Source organism: Ascaphus truei, chromosome 5 (assembly GCF_040206685.1).
Source record: "Ascaphus truei isolate aAscTru1 chromosome 5, aAscTru1.hap1, whole genome shotgun sequence".
NCBI lineage: Eukaryota > Metazoa > Chordata > Amphibia > Anura > Ascaphidae > Ascaphus > Ascaphus truei.
The window spans coordinates 281393135-281419802 of record NC_134487.1 but is presented as its reverse complement, the minus strand read 5'-3'; the positions used below and the strand labels follow the sequence as shown (position 1 = coordinate 281419802).

General features: G+C 42.7%; 1 protein-coding gene across 2 annotated transcripts; it reads left to right on the top strand.

Annotated features, from left to right (window-relative positions):
- CAPRIN2 (caprin family member 2) lies at positions 1 to 26668 on the top strand. Of its 2 annotated transcripts, none has more exons than XM_075602271.1 (22): positions 1 to 100; positions 1778 to 2016; positions 3879 to 3941; positions 4772 to 4858; positions 5377 to 5615; positions 6535 to 6617; positions 8152 to 8313; positions 8806 to 8849; positions 9291 to 9731; positions 9810 to 9863; positions 10809 to 10925; positions 11190 to 11321; positions 14334 to 14409; positions 14784 to 14839; positions 18595 to 18732; positions 19250 to 19333; positions 19660 to 19812; positions 20878 to 21055; positions 21475 to 21657; positions 22209 to 22309; positions 22966 to 23032; positions 25648 to 26668. In XM_075602271.1, exons 2-22 carry the CDS (start codon positions 1792 to 1794, stop codon positions 26208 to 26210), a joined length of 3246 nt encoding a protein of 1081 aa, XP_075458386.1. In that variant the 5' UTR covers positions 1 to 100; positions 1778 to 1791; the 3' UTR covers positions 26211 to 26668. The 2 variants fall into 2 exon arrangements, with proteins under 2 accessions (XP_075458386.1, XP_075458385.1); XM_075602270.1 differs by having other exon boundaries at positions 26 to 182.

Sequence of the window (26668 nt, the reverse complement as noted above, 5' to 3'; positions counted from 1 at the left end):
CTCCGCGCACAGGTGGCGGGTCTTCTTTGGGAGCAGAGCTATCATTGGAAGACTGAAAGTGTCATAATTACGCCTCGGGTCCCGCCGGGTCTACTTAAAGGTATCGGGCGGGAGAGCCCTTCGGATGCGTGAATCCGTCGGCAGTGGCAGCGACCAGCTACACCTCGGAACCAGCACTGACCGTCAGTAACATACAGCGCTAGCCGGTCTGTGATCCCCGATCAGGAGCACAAATACACCGCTCCTCCCAGAGACCCCAGCGGATCCCCATACTATTCACCCGTCTGGGTGACCGCCACTCCCATCGACCCTGGTACCACCTGCGCCCGCCACCTGCACCCTGTGCCTGCCACCTGCACCCTGCGCACGCCACCTGCACCCGCCACCTGCACCCTGCGCCCGCCACCTGCACCCTGCGCCTGCCACCTGCACCCTGCGCGCGCCACCTGCACCCTGCGCGCGCCACCTGCACCCTGCGCGCGCCACCTGCACCCTGCGCGCGCCACCTGCACCCGCAACCGCCACCTGCACCCGCCACCTGCACCCTGCACCCGCCACCTGCACCCTGCGCGCGCGCCACCTGCACCCTGCGCGCGCGCCACCTGCACCCTTCGCACGCCACTATTGAGTACTAAAACCACCCAAACTCATTAGGCGATTTGACCTGCGCCCTTTAGCGTGGGACACTGCGCTCACTGCGTGCGCCCTGTAACATGGTTACGTTGTTGGACTGTTAAATTGTTTAGTAAAATGGGGGTTGCCCCCTTTTAAGGCTGCGCTTATTGTGCGGTGATGTCGCGTCAAAACAAATGCATTGCCGCTGTTGCGTGCGCTTATAGTAAGCGTGACGGATTGGTCGCAATCGCTGGAAGTCATCTCAATTTGATTTTTCCAGCATCTGCAGCCTGATGTCGCTGGCACTATAAGCGCAGCCTAATGTCTGTTAGATATTCCTGTATAATCACTCGGCCTGGATTCTGAACGTACCCGACCGCAACACGCAACATATGGACGCTTATTTCAGGCAAATTTGGGGGTTAAGATGCAGGAGATTTCTACACTTCCATTGATTTTGCATTGGGCTGAGGGAATTTTATTTTCGGGGTGATGGCTGAAAATGTAATGTGCAAACTACAAATCAGGGAGCCTTCCTGAAGGGGGTTTGTAAGTCTGCTACTCCATGGGTGGGGCAACGCCAGTTCTCAAGGGTCATCAATAGGTCAGGTTTTTAGGCTATCCCTAGGTGGTGCGGTCTTTGACAAACTGAGCCACCTGTGCTGAAGCAGGGATATCCTGAAAACCTGACCTGTTGGTGGCCCTTGAGGACGGGCGTTGCCCCACCCCATGTTTAGCAGAAGGTTCACATCTGCACATGTGTCCAATAGTATTGCACCTGCTGCTTCAACACAGCAGCTTCTCCCGGCGCTGTGACTGGCTGCACTGTGCTGTGGGTTGCAATAACCTTTGCTACTGTACATCGGTACTTCAGATTCTGTGTTTTGTTTTAACTCGTGTAACCCAACTCTTGCCCAATATTCCTCAGATTAGGGCTGCCAGATTGTCTTGAACTGGCTTTGATTTGTTTTGTACAGCTGCAGTGGCGTGTAAGTCACACCGCATTAGCGCCCACACATGCAAATTATCTTTCACACTTGTAAATTGGTTAATGCACGTCTGTAATTCTGGGTTTCTCACACAGGTAACTAACCTGCTGAGGGAAGTCATCTGCAGGGTCCTTTTGTCTGTAAACTGATTGATTCTGTTTTTGTTCTTTCAGATTAATCTGCTGCAATGGTGCAGCTTTCCCCATGCCCTGTCCGGGGTCTATCCCCTTCTAGTTCCTCTGAAGATGGCGGCAAGCAGCCAGCCAACCACCATCCGTCAGACAGCCAGCGATCCCTGAGCCCTCTGCAGTCCATCTCCTCAGCTGCGACCTCCTTCCAGGCGTATGAAATGTATATTGACAATGGAGTAATCAGCCTAAAACACAAGATCAGAAACATTGAGAAAAAGAAGGTAAAGGGTGACTTTGCGCTGTCTAACAATATCCGGTTTGTCATTTCTTCTCCGGGTTTGCAGAGGCGCCTTTTTTTTTCTCTGTTTATTATTGGGTGACCAGACGTCCTGGTTTTTCCAGGATTGTCCCTTTTTTGGGATTGTCGCGACTCGTGGCAACACGTCCTGTTTTTTTGTTTGCCGTTGGCGCATGCGTGGACGGCCAGCGCCCATCGTGTGCGCAGCCTTCAAGGGCTGATCCTGCGCATGTGAGATCGGCTCATGTTGGCTGTGGGTTCGCAATAGACGGGGCCCGTTCCCACGTGAAACAGTTGTCCCGGTTTTTCGCTGGGGAAAAAATGGTCACCCTAATCTAGTATCATTGTAACCGGTTTTCATGTAACCGTGATACTGTACATCTGGTAGTAAAGAAAATGAGAGCATTGCTTATAGTCTAGCGGCGCACGACGGCCTGCGGGGGGGGGGGGGGGGGATTGGCGCGTGACTGCCTGCGGGGGGCGCGCGGTTTAGAGGCCCATCGGGGGGGCGCGCTGTTTAGAGGCCCGCGCGCTTCCCGAAGGCACTTAAATTAAGTGCCGGGGGAGCTGCAGGGCCTCTGTAAACCTTTACTTAGCCTGGCTCCACACGCGTTACCATGGCAACGCGGGGTTGAGGTGACCGCCGGCAGGGGGGTGCAGGGAATAAAGTTTGCGTCCCCCTGGCTTATACTAACCCCAATGTGAGTAGCCATTTGAGAGCCTGCCTTATTATTAACTCAATATTTCACGACATTGCTATGCTATGTGATGGTTTTTTATTTTACATGGCTGCGAGCTGCACTCCTCTGGTCTTTTTTTTGGAAGAATTGTACTAAGCACAGCCTTGAGCTTTTCGTTTAAACTGGACACCTTTGTCTCCGTGCTATAGGTTTTGCGCGCACAGCCTAATTCGTTACCTCATGTTTCTGTTATTTTTTTTTTTTGTGCAATAAGTGTGCGTTTAACAAACTGGAGAATTTTGCTTCGGTTATTCCAAAATCACTTCCATTTTGACAATGGATATTCTATCTAGCATAGCTACAGATCTCTTGTTAGAACTGTTGGAACTCCTAGAATGACCCATGTTTCTAAATCATTGATTATTGGAAGTCCAGGAAGATTAGTCTTGGCAGCTCTACAACGGGGGGTGCTCAACACCAGTCTTCAACACCCCCCCCCCCCCCCACAGGTCATTTTCAGGATACCACAGCTTGAGCACAGGTGGCTCAATCAGAGGCTCTGTTGAAGATGGAGCTTATGATTGAACCACTTGTGCTGAAGCAGGGATATCCTGAGGACATGACCTTTTGTGGGGGGAGGGCTTGGACGAGTTGAGCACCCCTGGTCTGCAAGATCATTTGGCTTTCTATGGATATAATTTATAGTTGTATTCAGTGGTATTTGTTTGGATGTTGGAATATTTTGCTATCAATTTGTCCTTATTTGATGTCTTTTACATTTCTTTCCATGCCCCATGAGATTCAGCAAAAGTAGCAATTTATTCAACCAGAAAGGCCAACGTTTCGACTGCCGCGCAGTCTTTATGGAGGTCACCTTGAGACTGTGTGGTAGTCGAAAGGTTGTTTTTTCTGGTTGAATTAATTGCTACTTTGCTTAAGTCCCTTTGCCTACTGTAGAAGTCCCATTTCTCCATGATTTTCTGGGAACTGCAGGATTTTCCCTACTTCTAGTAGCACCGGCAATTTACATTGTGAAGATCTTTTGGGACGTGTGCCAGCAGAACTCTGCCTTCTCCCATGAGATTCAGCCACATTTATAGGTCACATAATAGATTTATATAGAAAACATTTATTTCACATTTTTATTGTTTCACATGACTTTCAGGTGAAACTAGACGATTACAGAGATCGCCTAAACAATGGAGAATTGCTTAATCAAGACCAGCTGGTATGTATTTGTTCTTTTAAGATGAGGGCATAGGGGGGTTAAATGTCAGCACAAATAAAATCTATGGTGAGCTCTTCAATTGGTCTATTAAACGGTATCACAACCTGCAGTGAACATGCTTCTATTGTATGTATCCAAGTGGGAAAGTGCATTTCTAATATTTAACAAGATCACATTCATAAATGGGCTTGATTCTTGGAAGCTTGCACGTTGTACCAAACATCCAGAGGGATGATGTAAATGTATTCATAATGTAATGAAGCATGTTTAAGATCATGGTGGATATAATTGGTACCAAAAATCCCAAATTAATCCAAAAAGTATAGTATGGATATTTTCTGAATGCTCCATGGGGTCTCTTGGGGGGGATGTTGCACTGCCTTCTAATGAGCTTTTTCTCAAATGTATTTTATATGAACAATATTAGAGGAATTAATATTTGCTAGTGATATTCTGGTAGGCAGTTTACATCTTTCCTTGAAGCGCCATGCTCCACGGTAATTCTGGTGTCCTATTTAACTGGAGTGCTAAAATTTAAGTTTTTAACACATTATTTTGTACATTAACTCGTATAACCTCTGCTACATCTGTGTGCATGTACTTATTTTTCTTCTGTTTTGTAATACGAACATACACTAGCTAAATTGTCCCCACAGCACTGTAGAGTCTGAGATCTCTGTAGTTAAATTTGCTATCGCAGGTCTTCAAATGTACACAAATATCTATTTGAATTAACCTTGTTTTCATTGCAATATCAATATGTATTGGTTTCTTGACTGTTTTGAGAAATAGTTTCCGATATTCTGCGTGTTCATGTGATGTATTTGCAGGAGGCGGTTGAAAAGTATGGAGAAGTGCTTAACAATTTAGAGTTTGCCAGGGAACTTCAGAAAACTTTTTCTGCACTCAGCCAAGATGTAAGTATTTTCAGAAGTGATTTGCTTTAATTTCAAAATATTATCTGATGGATCAGCCTTCTCGTTTCAAAGAAGGAAGTGTAATTCCCTTAAATAATTAACTCAAATGTATTATGAATTTTATCTTAATGTGGTGGAATTGATTAAAAAAATACTGAGCAATAATTTTTAACTTTCAATGGGTAAATCTGCTGCAGAATTATAATGGAATAATAAAAATGTAATGCAGTATAGCATTTGTGATCAGCATTAGTTTTCACTTCCTCGTTTCTGCCATTTTTCTAAAGTGATGCACCAAATGGTCAGAGATGGTACTTGACGACATAGAAGTGGGAATTCACAATTTGTTGGTTATGCTTCTAAACCATACAATAGTTTATGCTTTCTTCCAGCTGTCATTAGGCACCATAATCTTATACACTTCTTGGTGCCTGTATGTCTGTAACATTTCTGTTGTATATTGTCAAAATCCTAAACCATGCAGAGTATGTTGTACTAAGTAAAGCCTTTTCCTCCAGTTATTGAAGGTGCAGAAAAAAGCTCAAAGGCGTGACAATCTGCAGAAAGTTGAAGCTGAGAAGAAGCGATTGAGAGCAGTTCTGCAGGTTCAGTACATGCTGCAGTCCTTCTCCCAAGATCACGTGCAGAAGGACTTTAAGCAAGGACTGAATGGTGCCATGTTCGTTTCATCTAAAGAGCTAGACTACCTCGTGAAATTTTCAACGTTAACATGTCCTAAGAGGTATCCGCGTGTGAGGTAAGAGGTAGGAGGGGGGGGAGCTGCACATCAAAACAAAGGTTTCATAAAACATTGAGATGCCCAAAATGTGCTGCATGTTACTGTGCATTCTGCAGCCTTGTTGCTTTGTCTGCTCTCTGCTCTAAGCTGTCGAACTGCACATTCTTCCTTGCTGGGTCCTGTAACTCCCACGGAAAGGACCATAGTGATGCCATGAATATGCGGTTTACTAACATACTTAACATTGGAGGAAGGTACAGTATTCCTGCATAAGCTTTATTTTACTACAACACTATTCAAATACTGGCATTAATACCAGATATTATATTGAGGATGGCAAGATGGGTACCAGTTAGCTGGACTGTAGCATCCATATTGAGCAAAAAAAAATTAAAATAAATCAGGTTCTGGTGTTTGGTGTCAAGAGCTGTGCCAGGCAGGGCGGTAACATGTTTGCTTGGTCTGCAATACGTTGTGGCTCCCGAAGGGGTTACAATGTACACATACAGAAGTATTTGCCCTTCCTCGCTCCCTTGGTTGATTATTTTTCAACAGGATCAATTGTTTGGAAACGGGACTACAATTTCATGTAATTACCTGAATCGCCCTCCGATTCCCAAGACCTTAGTCGTTCCACGGAGAATGAATTCTTGTCCAATGGAGACACAATGGCTCCCAGGGTCAGCCTTCAGCGGTCAGTAGAAAGCCAAAATGTGAGATGATCCGTGGCTTTCCACTGGCGACCCCTTCATTTGTTTGTTTTCTGATTTGGGACACCCCAGCAATAAATATATATTGGGAAACCGGGGGTCTGTCTGGAGGTTGATGTATTGCAGTCTCCAGGTTTTGCCAGGGTCAGATAAAATAAGAAAAACAATATTAGGATTGCTGCTTTAATGTGTTTGTTTTATTTTATTTTTTTTACTTTTCCATCTAGTCTCGAAGAACAAATGGAGCAGTCGTCCCTTCACTTCTGGAGCCTCCTGGAAGGCAGCGAGAAAGCGGTGGCTGGCACCACTTGTGAGTTCTATTCCAAACACTGCTACAGTTTAGCCTCAATCTCCCTCAAGACCCAAGTGCCCCAAAAGTGCTGTGATATGTTTAATAGCTTAACATTTTTCATTGCTTGAATATTTTAAAATCCTTTCTAGGTTAAAAAAAAAATAATAATATTTGTAATGCTAAATTCAGACATGAGGAATTTAATTTCTTCTTTTTGTAATGCATATTAAAGCAGTTAACTTTTTTTTTTTTTTTTATACTGTAATCTCGCACGTCAACGTTTTTTCCAAATCTAATGCTTTGTTCAGGAGACACAGGCGTTTTTAATATGTGGGGAGATTAAAATGAAGCTATTCCCAGAGCTCATTGCAGTTTACAGGATACCAAGCTAGAGACTAAGGATCCTTTTTTTTTAAACACTAGAAAAACATTAAAGAAAAGCAGGACTTGCTCATGGGGTGGGATATGAACACATGACAAACTTGTATAGACTTCTGCTAGGATTGCTTATTTAAATGCCTTCTAGTGGAGCCCCTGACAAACCATGAGAGAGGAATATATTAAATTTACTGTCCCTGTTAATGAAATGTTTCAATATACATAATGTACATTACAATTATCGTACGCCTGCGAAAAGTAATCTGCCAGTGACCCATATAGTGTCTACCTAATCTTCCAGGGTGCTGCTGATGTGTGGCACATGAGCTCAATAGAGGTTTTATTCAAGTCCAAACAAACTGATGTTTTTATGGTGATCTGGGGTTCCCAATGCCAGTTCTCGGGCCCCTAACAGATCAGGTATTAAGGGTGTCCATGCTTGAACAGAAATGGTTTAGTCAAAATGATTGCGCCTCCTGTGCTCTAGCAGGGATATCCCAAATACCTGACCTGTTGGAGTTTCTTGAGGACTGAAGTTGGGAACCACTAGCTTATATAATCTATCGTAGCTATAAGCAACTGAGATGTCTGTCAAGGCGCTGTGTGTATACACGTGCGCACGTAGCCTGGTGGCAGATTTGGAGCGTCAGCTAGATATAATGTTTAGACAGAAAGCAGACAGAGTAAGTCAGTTGACATGTTGGGGGGTGGAGAGAGACTGCCTGAGAAGAGGCGGAAATAATTAATGACACAAGGTATTTCGAGAGAAGTGGGGAAAGACCAGTAAAACGTGGAATTGACGGATTTTTATTCTAGGACTGTAAAAAGTGTTTGGTTTGTTAATAAATAAACATTTGTACTGCTTCTAAAAAGCAATCGGTCTCATGGGTTAAGAGCGCTATAGTTGCTTTAGTAATGAAGCCTGGAATATCCACCTATGTGGACCAATAAAGTCCATGCATGAGGATGATCAGACAGATCAAACAATCATAGGATTCTATGAACTGTGGTTGCTTATGCATTATGCACTGAGCACTACTTGAAACCAGAATACTTCTAGGGTATAAATATTAGATTTATTGACTTTATCCAAATAAACAGGGGCATTTCTGCAGGCAACCTATGGTTAAGACTCGGTTGTAATGTATGCAATTTTTGTTTTTGTCAACGGCAGATAAAAGTTTAAAAGATTTATTGGCCAGATTGCTGGACTGTGGATATTTTGAAAGTGTTCCTGAACCACCCCGTGAAACTCCCAAGCGAGAGACGCTTCATGAAGAGTTATTGAAAATGCATGCAACTATCAAACCCTCAAAGATTGAGATCAAAGAACCAGGTGTCCTTTTTTTAAAACTATGCAGATCTTCCGTTAGCGAATCTTTGTCTGGCCCACAGATTGAAACAGTGAATTTTCAATGTCTCGATTCGGTCTTTGACTGGTTCTGAATAGGAAAATTGTGATAGAAATGGATTTAATATGAGCAATATAAATATTAATGCTTTTCAAAGGACCTGCTGTAATCGCTGTCTATCTACGAAGACTTTTCAATTTATAAAAAATCATTGAACACCATGTGCTGTAACTTATCTGCTTTAGTACGTGAAGATGGAAGTTTGATTCAAAGGGGTAGATCTGTGTCCACTTTCTGACTTATCAAATGGATCTAGTTAACTGTAATATCAACACATTTTAGACAGTCCATATTGGTTAACCGTATCCTATGAACATACGTAAGAGTATGAGGTGGGGAGGTCACTGGTCTAATTTGTTGGCAAAATTGGAAGTTGGTTAACTAATTAAAAAATTGACCCATATCATCTCTCCTAGAGCCTACTCTGGAATACATAAGGTCTGGTGTTCACCCTTCTGAGGTAAGATCTGGACTAGAATCCTCATGTCCAATTGACTTTTTTTTAAAAATTTTTATTATAACGATCTAATTTTTGAAACCAATTGTTATACTTGAACCATCACATGGTTAAATAACCTCCATGTTGATTTGAAATGATTAGCACATCCGCTTTCCACACTGGTTGAGAAGTTGCCTTTGTCGACAAGTTTACAACTAATGAATAATCTGGACTTGCAAGTTCGCATAGGTGACTTTTGTCATTGGCCATGCTAGCATTTTTATAGAGTGCAGGTATTGCCAATTAATACTATAGAACAGTATATAGTTCTGCAATTCGTGACCTATACCACATTATATTGATTTGGGAACATTTTCCTTGGCTATGTAATCACATTCGTAGTAGACTTCTTAACACTGCCAACTTTATAGTATCAAAATGACTCATGAAACCAAATCTTAGTTCCCAATTAGGAATTATTCACCTAAAGTGGAACCGGTCAAGCAAGATGTGGTGGAACATGCATCAATGGAATCAAAATATATGAAACCACAAGCTCTAAAACCCTGGGGCATGCCTGCTGACGCGAAGCTGCAGGAACAAATGAGAGGTCAATTGCCTACATCTGTAATACCTTCCCCCAAGCCATGGGCAGCTGCAAGTCTCATGCCGGCTGTAAGTCTCTTGCCAGCTGAGCTTCCTGGGCCAAAGAAATGTGATGCTGGGCCAAAGAAATGTGATGCTGGGCCAAAGAAATGTGATGCTGGGCCAAAGAAATGTGATGCTGGGCCAAAGAAATGTGATGCTGGGCCAAAGAAATGTGAGGCTGGGCCAAAGAAATGTGAGGCTGGGCCAAAGAAATGTGAGGCTGGGCCAAAGAAATGTGAGGCTGAACCGAAGGAGGTAACAGTGTGTGTGTATATAGTGATTTTTATTCCTCCAATCATTTGCAGTCCATTAACTGTTCATTTCATTCTTTAGAGACGTGAACGTGTGGCAAAGCTTCCAGTGGAGGTGAAACAGCTGAGCCACATGGTGTGTTGAGTGTGGTAATCAACTTATCTTTAATGTCAAGGCTGCCTATGTATATATTCCCTTACAAGATCAAGCTAGGATGGTTTAGCATGAGCTCGCATTGTAATACCTTTTAAAGAAAATAGCTTGGACAATGCAGAGAACATCTCTCGGTTTATTTGAAGAAGCAGGTGATTGTGTGCTACTTAGACCTACTGTATTCCCAATTGTTGTTGAATGAATTAACTACCGGTACTTACATTCCACGAGTCGCTAAAAAAAAAATTGTGTTCTGCATGAATTTCAAAGCCTATGGCACTGGGAGTATATGTATGATCCTACTTTATTTAAACAGATATGTAACACGTAGAGTGAGGCAAACCATTTCCAAAGTTGACGGAAAAAGGAGTGGTGTTATTCATGTTCTTTAAATAACAGAAACAAGTGGCAACCGGTCAACTCAAAATGCTCAATGAAAGGGAACTTGATGTGGTGATCCGTAAAGCAGATTACCATTTTTTTTTTCTAGATGTTCACATTTGTGTATAAGGTGTGGGCTCAGGTGAGGTTTTTTTATCCACATGGTTATACTGTGCTCATTTGTATGTCATTACCCAGAATCCCTGGCTGCAGTGGGAAGCATTGCATGCTAAGCGATAAGGGGCAAGGCAGGGTTGCAGACCTGTCTGAGACATGAATGTGTGCACAGGTGTTCGTTTTTGTGGGGACAATCTTAAAAGTTAAAGGTTGCAGGCGAACTATGCCCCTAGCATTGTTCTAGCGGAGTATGCTACTGTACATTGAGGAGCTCCATAGTTGGAAATGCTCACTACCTCAAGTCCATCCTATAAATGTATGGAAGAGGGGTTGGCAATTGTAATTTATATGGTTATAGTGGATACAAGTTGTACAAATACTGCTTAGAACCGCTGTTCTGGAAGCTTCCTAATAACTGTTTCTCAATAGGATTTGAAGGTACCTGTATCTCTTGCTACAAATTGCCCAAGTGTTGTCAAGAAAAAGAAGGCCCTACTCACAGTTGGCGGGGATGGCGAATTGCCTCCAGTTGTATGCACCGCACAGGTCGGTTTAACACTACACTCTGAAATATTTCTAGAACATAATGCATCATTTGAGTTGAACATCATCCATGCTTAGCCTTGCATTTGGATAGCCAGTAGCTATATCTACCATAAAAACATGCGCTCAGTAATGAAGGTGATTTTGGGATGTACAGTGTGTTTTTGGTTTTAAAGATTAGATTAGTGTTTGCCTCTAAGACCAGGAGGGCTCGAATTAGTTTGAGGCTGGATCTTGATGTTGCCTGTCCTTCTTCTCTTTGTAAAGTCTCCCAAGGTAACACCTCAGTCAGCCGAGGAGTTCTGCTCAACACAAACTCTCCCGAAAGATCCAGACTTACGAAAAGAGAAACTTAAAGATCTTATGGATGAGATAAAAGGAACATACAACTTCATGCAGGTATGTGACGGGACGGTCAAGCTGCAATCTTGCACAGGACACCATGAAAGACACGGGGGTCATGTAACCAGTTATGTTAATTACAAGAGGAGCCAAATTGTGTTGTAGCTCAGGAACAGGAGTATATACGGTTATTGGGGTCTGTATAAGTTTTAGCTATACAGAACTTGGTAAATATATATTTTTTAATGCGGTTCTCCATACTCTGTTTTCATCGTTCTTTGAGGCAGAGAAGTGTCAATACTCCCCTCTTAGGTTGGGGCCATGGTGCCGCAGACCATGCGTCCGCACTCTGAGCGAACAGACTGCCTTAAGGCAATGTTCACATTCATGCGTCCACGCCGAAGCAGGAGGGGGCGCGCGTTGCGTGAGAAATCGATTAAACTGATTTCTTAGCGCGACAGACAGGTCACATAAGCGGTTCGCCCAATGAGGGCGTACCAACTCATGATGTCACTAGGAATGCCCCCCACGGCGCGTCTAGCATGGCCAGGGAAAGCACCTGCTTTCCCACAGCCTCCGCGTGCCTCTACACAGGAGAAGGCACCATAGGCCCAGCCTTAGAGGGAGTGCATTTCATCTGAAAGATTTGCACTTTGACAAAAGGGATGCAAGACTAGACCCTGTAACTTGTGCATACTAAGCTTTCCCCTTCTCTCCCCCTCCCCCCCACACCACGTACTTTTTAAAGCTTTTTTTCCACCCTACTTTATCTGAACTAGGGGGACTCACCTCTGCTTTCTATTGGTTACCTGGACCACAGATGAACCCTGGGGTTCATATTACTATTTTTAACAAAGGTTTTGGAACTTGCACTCACATACAAGCAATTTATAAATCATATGTGCAAAAAGTGGTTTTGGTAAGATACCCACACCCAACATTTCAAGGCCCCATGCCTTTCTCATGCTTACCATCAGTATCTCCAAGTTACTTTTTGTCCAGCAGAAAATTAATATTATTGGGTATGACATCTTCGTGGTACTTTGGTCTCTATAATAGTGCCAAGTGAATTATGGACAAGTGTGCATATGCATCCATTGGCATCTAAGTCCTTTCTTGACCTACTAAGCACATGGATTGGAGATGTTCTTGAAACAAGTTGCCAGCCTAGTTTGTATCTGAAGATGTTACTGGTCATTTGACCATTTTAAGATGGTGAAACATATGTGATTTCTGGTTGGAGGATAATGGTGTTAATGCTTGGTGACAGTTTAGTGTAAATAAATTTCACATTGTGTTCACATTAATACTTTGTAAAAGACTGATTTTCCTCCTTACACATGGGATAATATGGCTAGAACTGTCAGGAAAAAATGTGCGTCGCTGGTGCCATGTCAGTCCGGAGAGTCCTATACATGGGGGGCTTAGAGTTACGGAGTATGCGCTATACAAGACATTGAGATGTTATGGACAGTGGCCTTGGAACATTGCTTGTTTATAGCAATGTATATTCCTCTCCATGGGACCATCTAACAACCACTTTTGTACCATTGAACACATTAATCAGAGGCAATGCGTAAGCGGAGCATCTGAGTTTCTCTTTTTTTTAATCTTTGCTTCTGATTTTTGACCTCCAATCAGTTTTCTGGTTTCTAATTTATTACTGACTTTCATGTGATTGGATTTATATATATTTATTTTTACTTCAAAGGGAGTCAATTTAGCTGCTCAAAAGAAAAGCTTTTTTTTAATTCAATATTTGGCATTGTTGATGCTATCGGAGTATATATGGAGTATATTCCTTTTTAAATGGCTATATATTCACAAATCTTTCAATAAAACTATTCTAAACCATAGCTCTTCTTATCCACAAGTCAGAGCTCTTGTGTAACAATGAAATGTTGTGTATGGGGAACGCTCAGTGAGGACTTCACACAAGTCAGGAGCTGAGCGCTTTATATGATACCTCTCAAATGTCTTGCAAGTTTCAGAGGGCGAAAATAAACTACACCCATCTCTTGCTCAATGAATACAATCTGAGTTTGAGAACGCCTCACATTTTAAAGTAATAGCCATGGTAACCTGCAAGAATAATAATGTATTTATAGAATTTGGATTTATTGAAGAGAATGTATAGATATGATAGCTATATTCAGAAGCAGTCCAAATGTAAAATATTGTTTAATGCTTAGAACATCTTTAAATGGCTGTAGAATATCTAAGATACTGCTCAAGATTTAGACACTGAGCATAATCTGAGTAAAGAAGATATGCCTTGAAAATATCGACTCTTGTTTTCTTCTGATTGCAGTAGACAGGAGAGCCAAAGTCATGTTAACTGCAATCTTCCTTTTAAAACGTGTTTCTAGAAAAGTGTACCTGTTACAAACGGCATGCTGCACCTCCTCTGACCTTGTCGAGGGTTATAAGTCCGCTCCCACAGTGCTTGTGTACATGCATCACAGCAACCATTGCACTGGAAATGGTTTCAATTGATTAATCACAACTTCTATACACACTAAAAACCGTAAAAGATACGTTACAAGCGCATAAAAATACACCCCTTTCCCAATCCTCATCCAGTCTATTTTAATGCTCTAAATTCTTGAATGCAATTCATTTCTTGAGTGAAGATTGCCACCTCTAGCAGGTACTTTCTCCAGCCCAATTAATGTAAAATGGGGTATAGATGTGTCCTGCTAATTACTGTAGGAACATCTGTGTCCCTGTCTTATACAAATGTATGCTTTGCTTTTGATATGTAAATGACAGAGCAGGTTTTCTAACAGATTGGGATCAGTATAGTACTGTTTTAATCCTAGTTAAGACTGCATTTTAGTCCCATATAAAATTCTCCTTGATTTGTGGAGCGCTGTTGTGCATCTTGGGTTCTCTGCGTTTTCTTGACTGAGCCCTTCACAAATGCCTCACATGTAATGTTTTGGGCCTGCATTTGCAAATATATAATACAAATCATAGAAATGATGTAAAGTGCTTCATTGCAATGATGTGCACCTTTCATTTATTGTTTAAGGCTAATGAGGTCTAATATTTGATATTCTTTAAAAGGAATCTATCCTGGATTCTGACCGATCTTTACCAACCGTTGCTCCATCACAGCCGCGTCCTGAAAGTGCTCCAATAGGTATGTGATTCATGGTGCTTTTCCACAGCTGGTTGCCTCTAATTTATTCCTGGTTTATGTCCAATCTGGACAGAGGGTAGAACCACTTAAATTCCACTACTTGTTGATTTACTTACCCCATTCATGCCTGTTCAATTCTACACTTGTATTGTATGCAAAATAGACATTTGGGATCAACGTAATTTTAGACTCGCTTAAACTGTCCTTTTTTTTTAAAGTTTACTTTATTATTAAATTGGTCCATAACATTAGTCACACAGGTCTCTGCATTCCTAATTGTTTTCACATTTGATGTCCTTAACGAAGCCTTGAGTAGCTTTATGTATTTTTACAAGGTGTGGTTCATGCTAAACTCTTATGTTGTATCCATGTAGTACTGATTGATGTAAAGCTGAAGAACAAGAGAAACTCCATTATACAGTCGGAAAAGGTACAGTACATTCGTTGAACTGGGTGAAATAGGTGTCTTTACAGTCGGGGTGCAGGTACAGTATATTCTAGGATGAGTTACATGGTTATAAAGTGAGAGAACTGGGTCAATCCCTGATTTTAAAGGTATCTGGGGACCATATGGGACCAATGACCTCTGTTAAACTTAAGCAAACACTCTGCACAAAGCACTCACAGAACAGAATTTACCCAGTGGCCCTTTCCTGTAAATGTATCCCTTAAAACTGAATTTATTACAAAACCCCACATTACATTATAACCAATTACTTTAGATTCATTGATGTAGTAAAATGAATCTTCACTTGGTGACAGTGACCATGCCCCTCTCCTGATATTTGTCCTGCATTATGCTGCAAAGCCAACTTCTAGCCCTAGCCACAGAAGCCCAGGATAATGCAGTAGATCCATCTTTATGATCCAATCCCTCCGAGGACCAAAGGGTACAAATGACTGATAACAAGGTGTTAATTTTATTTTTTATTTTTTTTAGCTGACCTTTACATGTCTTAAAGCTGCAGTTCAGGCTCCTGTTTTTATTTTTTAACTTCAATAGTTTCATGTGGGCAATCTCTACTTACCTGAAAAAACTGCATAGCTGCCGGTCAATTAGTTCTCCGTCTATTGATCGACAAAGTTTGGCGACATCGTTAAATATGGGTACCAAATGTCCCAGAATTGCTCCAAGGAAAAACTAATGCTACCAATTGTACACATATGCGTACTACAAAAAGTCCAGAAAAACCAATGAATAAATAAGTTCATAAACACACTTCCGTCCAGTGTCCCACTGATGGAATCCTTTGGATAATATGAAAACCCCACTTGCACCGTGTTAGTGACTATCCCACGGGTCGGGGCCCTAATGTGGTAGGGAGGAAACGAAGCAGCGGTACCGCCGTGTCCCCTGCAAGGGAACCATAAACGGCTAAGTATGCCTGCAACCCTCGGCCACTGCCCTCACAAACCCGGTGTCACACACGGCCAAAGTCCCTACCTGTGGACGAAACGCGTCAGAGTTTTCTCTGTAGCATACTTTTTCAGTGTATATGCACTCATTAAAACAACCTTTTATTCATCTGCGTGTGGATCTCCTATTTCATGAAAAACTGACCTGTTGGTAGCCCTTGAGGACTGGTGTTGCACACCCCTGTGGTAGTGGTTTTTTTCCTCTAATTGCAAACAAAGGGGGAGGAGGATTTGGATACCAGATTAAGGTTCTAGTAGTAGATTGAAAGAAATAGGGAGAACAAGTATTCCAAGGCAATGCACTCAAGATATGCCACTTATTAACAATGAATGTGTAGTACTAAATCACAAAACACCCAGATGGTTTATGCAAAAAATGCTACATACTGTATACACAGGCAATTCAAGCAGAAATCTGAAGATAAATCTGCAATTCTAATAGATGTCCCAATTCAAAGTGCCAATACAGGTACAAATGTAATGCATGGGGTCAAATAATGAACCAATCTCTGGTTTGCAAAAGAAGAAGTAACTAGTGTTCCCTCTTTATCCCTCTGCAAGTAGCACACCTTGGCACTACCCAATGCAACCTGACTGGTATTCCCATCATGTAGACAGAGGGCATGTGTCAGACATGAGGAAAATATAATGCGCTGACTAAATACAACTGCTAGAAAGAGACCATGTGAGCATAATAAGAAATATTGGCGTGTATCAGAGGCCAGAGGGAGAGAAGCACTATATGTAGCTGCAGTGTGCACCAGTTGCACTAGTTCAGTCCAGTGGCACTTCACAGCTGCAGGGAAAAATCCTGTACCTCGGCATGGATCACAGTCCACGATTGTATGCAGGCAGACACCACCCATCACGGCGTCCACCACCGGTCAGTCAGGCAGAGGGTCACTACCGCAACTCCGTGAGACAATCCAGTATGACTGGTGGAACAGATACAGGTGCTGTTGCTTTCTCCTCCTGGCAGTGCTTCCACGTGCTGAAACACTAGGTGCTTTTCATACTGCACATACATCTGGGGACACCTGTGTCTTGTGACTTAGTAATTTACATTAATTGTTAAATGGTATATCTTGAGTGCATTGCCTTGTAATTCCTTTTTTTTTTTTTTTTTTTTTTTTTTTTTTTTCCTCCCCCATTTTTTGTTTTTCCTCTGGTTGCTCAACATAAATGTGTAGCCTCTGCCCCCTCTGGGACACGGTGGGTGTAAGGTAAATAAAACCCTTTCGATTTGTAGGAAATGCAATTCCTCATTTACAGAGGATGAAATTGTTAATAAAAGTGTGAGGTTTTTTTGTGCCGCCCAATTTATATAATCCTACCTGTGAAGGCTTCTTGCTCTGGTTTCTACCATGATTTTTGGTAGTGTTACTGATTCGAATCGTGGATCAGCATCCCCAGGGTATGGAGTCTAAAGCATAGTTATGACCAGGAATTCATGTTCCCACATAGGATGGGGCCAGTTCCATGAATCTTCAGGACATGTCAGTTTAAAGTCTTTAAAGCTGCACAGGATTATCCTGCTGTGGGCTTCTTTGCCAGTAAATAAGATTCATTTTAATGTGCTAGACCTGCACAATGCATCTTTTTACCTACTTTTTCTTGTGTAATTAGATGTTCAAATTGGAGATCTGAATGCGGAGTAATGAAATGTCTCAAACCAAAATGTCCAACTTGTGTTTAACGGAGAACTTGGTGGCAGGTGTAGTACTTCGCCCCACATGAATATATAAGCCTGGTCTGGGAGTTAAATTACTGAGTAATGGGCATTTGGATTAGTAGTCTGGTACACTGTAGGGACATTAGGCTTTCTATAGACTGCATAGAACGGCGCTAGTCCATAGCTCCTAAAAATGCCCCCAGAACCCCACGATGCTACATGATCCCTAGTTTTGATCCATAAATGTACTGCATCATGGTCATTAAGACCATGGTTCCTAGAATTACTTTAGTTTAGCTTGTCATTGGCCAGTAAAATGAGTCTTCAGAAGTGGAATTAGGCCTCGGACATGGTGCCGCACACCGTGAGGATGCGTCCGCACACTGAGCGAACAGACTGCCTTAAGGCAGTGTTCACGTCTATGCGACGTGGGCGCGTGTTGCGCAAGAAATCAGTTGAAACTGACTTCAGGACAGGCCAGTCACGTGAGCGGTTCGCCCAATGAGGGCGAACCAGCTCTGAGACGTCACTGGCCCGCCCACGGACGGCGCACGTACCATGGCCAGGGAAAGCACCCGTTTTCCCTCAGGTTCTGCACACCTCCGCACGGCTGAAGTTACCATCTCCGCAGCCTAAGTGAGGTGGGGCTGATGCTGAACTTGTAGACGTTGGTTTGTGTAGTCAAGGCTGAAAGGCTGAGCTTTAGTTTATATTATTTGGGTTTGAGACTATGTTGGTAGAAGCGAGGATGTAGATTGGTCTGGGTAAACCAATAAGAAGTAAATGTTTTTCTGTGGCTTGTTCGTTGATCTCAGACCAGTCTCCATAAAGATGCTGACAAATTCCATTTGGGAGATTTTTTTTTGCCTGAAGGCAGCAATGCAGTGAGAACCTTGAGTTGGTAAACACTTTACAATGTACTAGATGCATTTGATGCTTGAACTTTAAGGAGCTGACATTTGGTTATGGTCAACAGTGAGAAGAGGAATGGGATTATATGGCAGAGGTGTCATCCTGGTTGGATTTGATGATGAATGGCATGTATATTCTCCATTAAATAAAACATGTTTTACATGCAGTATGTGTTTGTCTTGCAGATTTCACCTCCTGTTTCACCCGTCTTGCCTGTTTCACCCGTCTTGCCTGTTTTGCCTATTTCACTTGACTTCAAGACTGAGGAAGCTGTCGTCTTTCAGACTCTCTCTGAACCTGAATCCATTGATCTTACAGCACAGGTGCTGCAGAAATTTTTTTTGTCCTGGTTAAATGCAAATTATAAATGAAATGGCAGTGTCTCGGTTTCTTGGATACACATGAATATGAAAATGAACACCTGAGGCAGCTGTGTACCAGTCGCGTCTATTGGTAGTTGAGCCCAAATGCAGGATGATTGCTGCTCCCCACACATCATTTTAGGGTTACTTTGGCTTTACATTAATGGGGCCGCGTACAATTCTGCTTTCTTGTTGCATCCTCAAAATTGTTAAACTGATTTGGTTAAGATGTATTTATTTTTTATTTTTTAATTAATAACCTAGTTTCCCCTACTTAAGGTGAGTCACTTTAATGCATTATCTTGCTTAGGCACGTTTGTGCTTGATTGAAATGTCACATTTTTAAGGGGGATGAATTTAGTTTAATTCCCAGTCTGATTGCAATCCATCCTTTGATTAATCAGTAGTGTTTCAGGCCCAAAGCTGGGGCTTTGGTATTAGTCATGTGCGTACATCTGACAGCCATCTGTTTGCCCAGGAGGAGGAGGAGAATACCTACAACACCGCACAGATGTATGTGACCAACACCAATGTCTCAGAGCTCCCGCTAGAGAAAATAGAGGTGAGCCCAGACACCTTAATCATACCACCTGTCTGCAGCTCTGGAGGATCTTGCACTTTGCAGCAGGTGTTGCCAGAATTGTGTAGGGTCCTATACTTTTTTTTACTTCTACTGTAGGTCTTTATTTTCACTGACTACATTTGTTTTTTTGGTTGGGGGGGGGGGACCAATTCCTCAAAGAATTTTAATCTGGCTTCTTTAGTATACAGATCTTGATATTGCAATCTGCTGACATTACATTTTTACAGATTGTTACATCTGCAGTAGGTCTTGGATGGATCATATGAACTGCATATTACTGATTAAGTTGTGTCTTTATTTATTAGGCACCTATCCCTTTGCCATGTGAGATGCCGCCATCTCCCAAGGCTCTCACCAGCAGCCCCATGTTGCAGCTACCGCAGGAAGCTGCTGCTCTATCTCCTCCTAGAAGTGTACCTGTATCCATCATTTCGTCTCCCTTCCAGGGCATGCAAGCTGTGAGTCTTCCACTTTTAGAAAGAAGGAAAGACTTCTTTTTCCACTGTATGCTATTCATTTCAGACTTTGTTCAGTCTCTCTGTATGCATATCACTCCTAAAACTGTCCCAATGTTATCCTGTATGAGGAGGTTTCCAGTTGCATGTAGTGGGAGCTCTTCTACTTCAATTTACTTTACACCTTGATGCTTGGGTTCAAACCAATATCACCCAGGTGTTTTAGGATTTGGGGGAGATGCTAATACTGGGCTGTCATGGAAGACTAGAACCATTTATCGGTATCAATGCACCAGACAGAACATAGAAGTCAAATAAAGTACGTTTATTTCCGGCCGGAGCCAGCAGACACAGCACAAATACACCTACAGAGTATACACAAACGGGATTACGGGAGGAATCCTAGCTAACTAGGTGCTTGGTGCTGCTTCTAAGGCTTACCCAGGAGTACTTCCGCATTGTAGGGGCTTCAGGTCCCACAGACCTTAAGGATGCAATTCACCACAAAGCAAGCTCAAAAGTCTCATTCTCTGCTTCTCCGGCAAGCATACAAGTCCTAGGGCACAAAGCAGGGTTGTAGCACTTGCTCGTATCGGCCCTGAGCCTTGTTTCAAGCACATACAGTACATTTTTGCTGTTTAAGCCACAGAGGGGGGTGTTGAGGTGGAAAATTGGGGGAATCCAGCCAGACTGGTAGTGGCAATGACTGGGCTTAAGCTTTGTTCTGCAAGCCATTTTGCCCCTATAGTCACATAGGCGGTCTGGCCCATTATGAGATTTAACTTCCTCATTGGCTTAAGTCTCAACATAATTGTGTTAAACCAAAGAGTAATTCAGTTGAGTTCTAGACACCATCTATGCATTAATATTGTCTGCCAAATATTTACCATCCTAATGTTTAGTGTTGGTTGATCTCCCACTAGCAGTTACTTGGGCTAGGTTATTGAATGCATAGTTTTAGACTGAGATTTCTGTGTATACCATGAGTGAGGGGTGTACGAGTAATATTCATTTTATCCTTGTGTATTGACGCAACTATGCTTATTGTAAGAGTCCACTTTCCTGCAGGTTTTTAAGGTTAATGCACCTTTGCCTCCGCGCAAAGAGACGGAGATGAAAGATGATGCTCCCTATTGCTCCCCATACCATCAGACTTGGAGTACAGCAAGTACACAAACTGCACCTCCGAGTCCATTGGACTCAGATGTTGGAGATCAAACTTCCTTCTTACAAGAGCCTCTAACAGGTGAGCAAATCTCTAATCGAAGAGTGAGTCACCATTACTCTAGGCCAGTGTTTCCCAACTCCTGTCCTCGGGGAACCCCAACAGCACAGGTGGCTGTCAAAATGACTGAGCTGCTGATTGACCCACCTGTGCTGGAGCAGGGATATCCTTAACACTTGACCTGTTGGGGTTCCCCGAGGACTGGAGTTGGGAAATTCTGGTCTAGACTAGTTACTGCGGCTAATAACCTGAATGTTCCACCTTCTACACAGTTCTAAGCAGGATTGCTGCTTTAACAAGGATTAGATAGATGGTCATTTCCACATCGCCATGTTATATACACATTGTGTATATGTTGCACAGTGCTGCTGCTGCTGTCGCATGTTAAAACGGGAAGAAGCATGGAGTGTTTGAGGTGTGCTTATATTGGTTTTCTACAGGAAGTCCATATCCGTCCGATGGAACTATTCATATGAGCAATGGGAACATGTCGTATTATACAACTCCGAACCTCATGCCTCGAATGACTCAACCGTTTGTGAGCAGTCGTGCATCTTTGAGAGCAACTAACAGAGGAGGAAGGGTGATGTCAAATGGCTATCGCTGCGTGAGTGGATATAAAGGTTGGTAATAATATGTTCTTGTATAGCGCTGCTAGTTTTACGTAGCGCTTTACAGAGACCTTTTGCAGGCACAGGTCCCTGCCCCGTGGAGCTTACAATCTGTTTGTGGTGCCTGTGGCACAGGGAGATTAAGTGACTTGCACAAGGTCACAAGGAGCTGACACTGGGAATTGAACCAGTTTCCTCTGCTTCCAACTCGGTGCCAGTCAGTGTCTTTACTCACTGAGCTGCTCCTTCTCCCAGCAATAACGCAATCTAAGGGGAATTATTCTTGTAGTTGGGACAATGCTAGTCACTCTGCTTCCTGTGATCTAAAGTGCCAAGAAGTACAGTCCAGTGGCACCCAATCGCTAAAGGGTCAGTAAAGTGTGGGGTAGAAAATGTGTAACTCTCGTTACCCTTACTCATGAGGATATTATTATTGAAGTCTTAAAATATATAGTAAAAAGTATATTGTTAGCCACATTGGATATAGCATTGAACTTTTCTGTCTTTTGGGAGAAAATATAAGCCTCAATATGAAACCATCTCCTGTACTCCATTTAACATAGGTTGTGAGAACTATAGAGGAGCCCAATCTGTGCCCAATGGTGGTTACGGACATGCACAATGCTCTGGGCGAGACTATCCCGCTGCACCGTACTCTCCTCGGGTAAGAAGCCATAGTTGGGTTATAAATGCATAAACATTTCTAATGTGCTCCAAATACTGGCACACTATGCATACAAATACCTTGCAATTGTGATCATGAAACTGTTACATTTGAAGTAAACGCTTAGGGCTGTTGATGCAGGTTAGTTAAAGTAGCTACCCCCCAGGGTAATGGACAAGAAGTCCGGGCATCAAATGTAAAGGAATCATTTGACTATTTTGGTGGGGGGGTTTTTTTCCGGTTGGCAGACAATGGGGAGTTTGTCGGATTACTTTTGGCTTCATTTTCTTTACTTGGTGAAAGAAGATGTTAATGTAAATATCCCCCAAGCTGTTCTAGAAAAACCAGAAATGGACATCTTTTTATTTAGAAATTTATAGCAGGTACGGGGGTTTTGCCCACTGTGCCTGTTTGCATTAATTGACACTTGGTTTGCACTAGTTGATCACCTCGGTGCCATGTTCACTAATGAACATGCCTGGAGTGATGTGACCAGTCTGCCCAACATCGCAAGACCCTAAATCCAATGCACCAATCTCTGCCGTATGCACGTACATTTTTCTAGAAGTCTACAAAATAGCTGTGCTATGGTAGAAATTCAAACACAACTTTCTATTGATTGACGTGCCCTAAAATACTTTTTCTTCACACCCTAGGATGGTGGTGTACAGCAGTGCCATAAACGAGTGGGCACGGTTTCAAGCAATCGCCCCAATTCAAGAGGTAAGAGCTGACATGACTGAGAATTTCCAAAAACTGCCACAATACTTGCTCACTGACCTGCTTTTAGAAAGGATCTACTTGTGATGCATCTGAAGCAGCAAAGAAAATAAGAACTACATAAAAGATGGTCTTTGGATACAATTTAGACAAATCATTTTAGCAATATTGGTCTATTTTGTGCAAAAATAGGTAGGATACAGTACCTTTTTATAATTGACCAATGGTCTTTAGTGTACAAGCTGTCCAACATCAGAGTTCTTCAGGTATTTATTTATAAAATTTACCAGGAAGTAATTGAGTTACCTCGTTTTCAAGTATGTCCTGGACAGAGTTAGGACAAATAATACATGGTTACAAATACAGTTGCATAAATGAGCAGGGTATACATTATATACAAGACATTGCATGCACAGTTAAAATATATATTATGGGTGTATGAAACGGTTACAGACCAGATTAAAATGTGAGACAGCCTTAGATTTGAAAGAACTTAAACTGGTGGATGTGAGTCTGGTGATTGTTCCAGTTTTTGGGTGCATGGTAAGAGAAGGAGGAACGGCCGATACTTTGTTGAGCCTGGGACCATGAACAGTCTTTTGGAGTCAGATCTCAGATAAGTGCTGCATGTGGTAGGGGTGAGGAGCTTGTTCAGATGGCTGGGTAGCTTGCCCATAAAGAATTTGAAGGCAAGACAGGAAAGGTGAACTTGGCGCTTAGACTCGAGTGATGACCAATCTAGTTCTTTGAGCATTTCGCTGTGATGTGTTGTAGTTGCATTGGAGAACAAAACGACAAATTGAATTGTAGAGGGTGTCAAGTTTGCCAAGGTGGGTTTGAGGTGCCGAGCCATATACTATGTCTCCATAGTCAATAATTGGCATTAGCATTTGCTGTGCAATACGCTTTCTGACCAGGAAACTTAGGGAGGATTTGTTCCTGTAAAGTACCCCTAGTTTGGCATAGGTCTTGGTTGTCAGGGTATCAATGTGCATCCCGAATGTTAAGTGGGAGTCAAACCATATGCCCAGGTATCTAAAACTAGTGACAGGTGTTAGGGTGGTGTTAGCGTTGGTTCTAATCTGGAGCTCAGTTGCTGGAAGCTTTAAACATTTAGTCTTGGTCCCAAATACCATTGTTAGTCTTGTCCGTGTTTAAAAACAGTTTGCTTTGAGAAATCCAGTTTTCCAGTCTCAAAAAGTCAGACTGAAGTATGTGTTGAAGGTCAGAGAGGCTATGGCTGTGTGCATATAGGATTGTGTCATCTGCATAGATGTGTATTGAGGCTTCCTTACAAGCTGTGGGAAAATAATTGATGAACAATGAGTAGGGGCCCCAGAACAGAGCCTTGCGGGATGCCACAGGTGATATCCAGGGGGTTGGAGTTAGAGCCTGTGATGGACATATGTTGGGATCTAACCGATAGGACTGAAACCAGTTTAAAGCATACTTCCCTATTCCAGAGCTTTGGAGTTTAAGCAGGATAGCATGATCAACAGTATCAAAAGCCTTTGCAAAATCTAGGAATACTGCACCAGTGAGTTGTCCCCGTTCCATTCCACACTGGATTCCATTGCAAACTTTTAGCAGGGTAGTTACGGTGGAGTGTTTTGGGGCAAAAGCAAGATTTGAATTGGTTAGGGAAATTTGTCTTGGTATAGTAATAGCTTAATTGGGAGTGGACAATTTTTTCCACTACTTTGGATAGTATTGGGAGAAGTGAGATTGGTCTGTAGTTTGAGACAGAGTTTTTGTCCCCATTTTTGAAGATTGGGGCAACTCTGGCAGTTTTCCAGGTCTTAAGGATACGACCTGCAGACAGGATAGAGTTGACTATGGAAGCAATTGGTTTGGCAATGGCTGGGGCACCAAGTCGTAGGAACCTAGATTGTAGTAAATCAGGTCCACATTGGCTGCTTAGTTTTTATTTTAGGAGCACTTGTGTAATCTCCTCTTTCGGATACTGGGCCACATTGAAAATTGTGGGCAGTGTTGGGAGGGGGTGGGGCTATGTGGGTACTCCCAGGATGAGATTCAGGTATGGCCGTTGTACACCCATTCAGATTATGTACCATGATCTCCGTAAAAGCAGGTCCATACAGCCTTCGCCTGCGCGGAGGCATGCGCGTCTATGACGTCACCCACGTGAAGCAGGTGCGTTTTCTGGACATGGTAGACGTGCTGGCGGGGGGACGTGTGTCGGTGATGTCACATGACCCGCCCATCCCATCAATCTGTTTAAACTGATTCCTCGCACAACATGCGCCCCCTGCTGCTGCCACGCTCACGCGTCTATGGGTGCGATCAATGCCTTTAAAGCAATGTTATCGGGCCACGCGGGGGCGCCTCTGCGCGGTCTGTGGCGACTTGGACTTGGCCTAAGAATTTAGAGGATATGCTACTGAGGTACATTTCTTGCTAGTTTTGTGAAGTCGGGGGAGTGATTGTAATGACACTGCAAACATGCTCACTATGATTAAGTTGATGAACATAATGCAAGGGCCCATCTCACTGACCGGACAGTGTGCGACCATGCAAGTTACTATTACAGACTTTACCTCACGTGCTAATGGTGGTCAACCAAGTTTGTTTTAACATCGTCTCGTTTGAACTGTTAGGATGGAGCGAATATTCTCAGGTCAACAGCGCAGAAAGAGATGACCACTTTAACAGTGGAGAACCTGGGCAGGTGGATTCCCGTAGCATCACTCCAGTGGATATGTCGATGGCCACCCAAGCTGCCACCATTCTACCATTTCATGTCTATCCTCTCCCACAGCAAATGAGGGTGGCTTTTTCTGCAGCCAGAACATCCAATTTGGCCCCTGGATCTTTGGATCAACCTATTGTGTTTGATCTGTTACTGAATAACCTAGGAGAAACATTTGACTTCCAGCTCGGACGTTTTTTGTGCCCAGTAAATGGCACTTATGTGTTCATTTTCCACATGCTAAAATTAGCTGTGAATGTGCCTTTATATGTCAACCTCATGAAGAATGAGGAAGTGCTAGTGTCGGCCTATGCCAATGATGGTGCACCTGACCATGAGACTGCCAGCAATCATGCAGTCCTACAGCTGTTCCATGGAGATCAGATATGGCTGCGACTACACAGGGGAGCCATTTATGGTAGTAGCTGGAAGTACTCCACTTTCTCAGGGTACCTGCTTTATCAGGACTAACACTGTAACACTGTATCAGTTGTTGGGTGGATGGGATAAAGCTCAAACCATTCATCCGTTGTACCATTTAGCAAGGATCACATGGCCCTTCTACAAAGGGTTGTGGCTTTGCACTTCTGCTGCACTTAACCAGTTTAGTTTTGAAGTTGATCCAGTAGCTATTGTGCCTCCAGTAACATTAATATGTATCTTAATACTCCCAATCCAACTTGGTAAATACAATGAATTAGTGTTGGCAAAGGTTTTTTTTTTGTTTGTTTGTTTTTTGTTTTTTTTGTAAACTGACAACACTTGCAAGGTGTAGATGCTTTTTGTACATGTAGGTTGTACTGATTATATTATGCTTTCTATATCAAATTTTGTCCATACAGTTGGGTTGTTACTGTACATATGTTAAAATGTTTTTTGGAAACTGTTTTTTCTGTAACGAGCATGATAAACATTGCGCACTGAAGTAT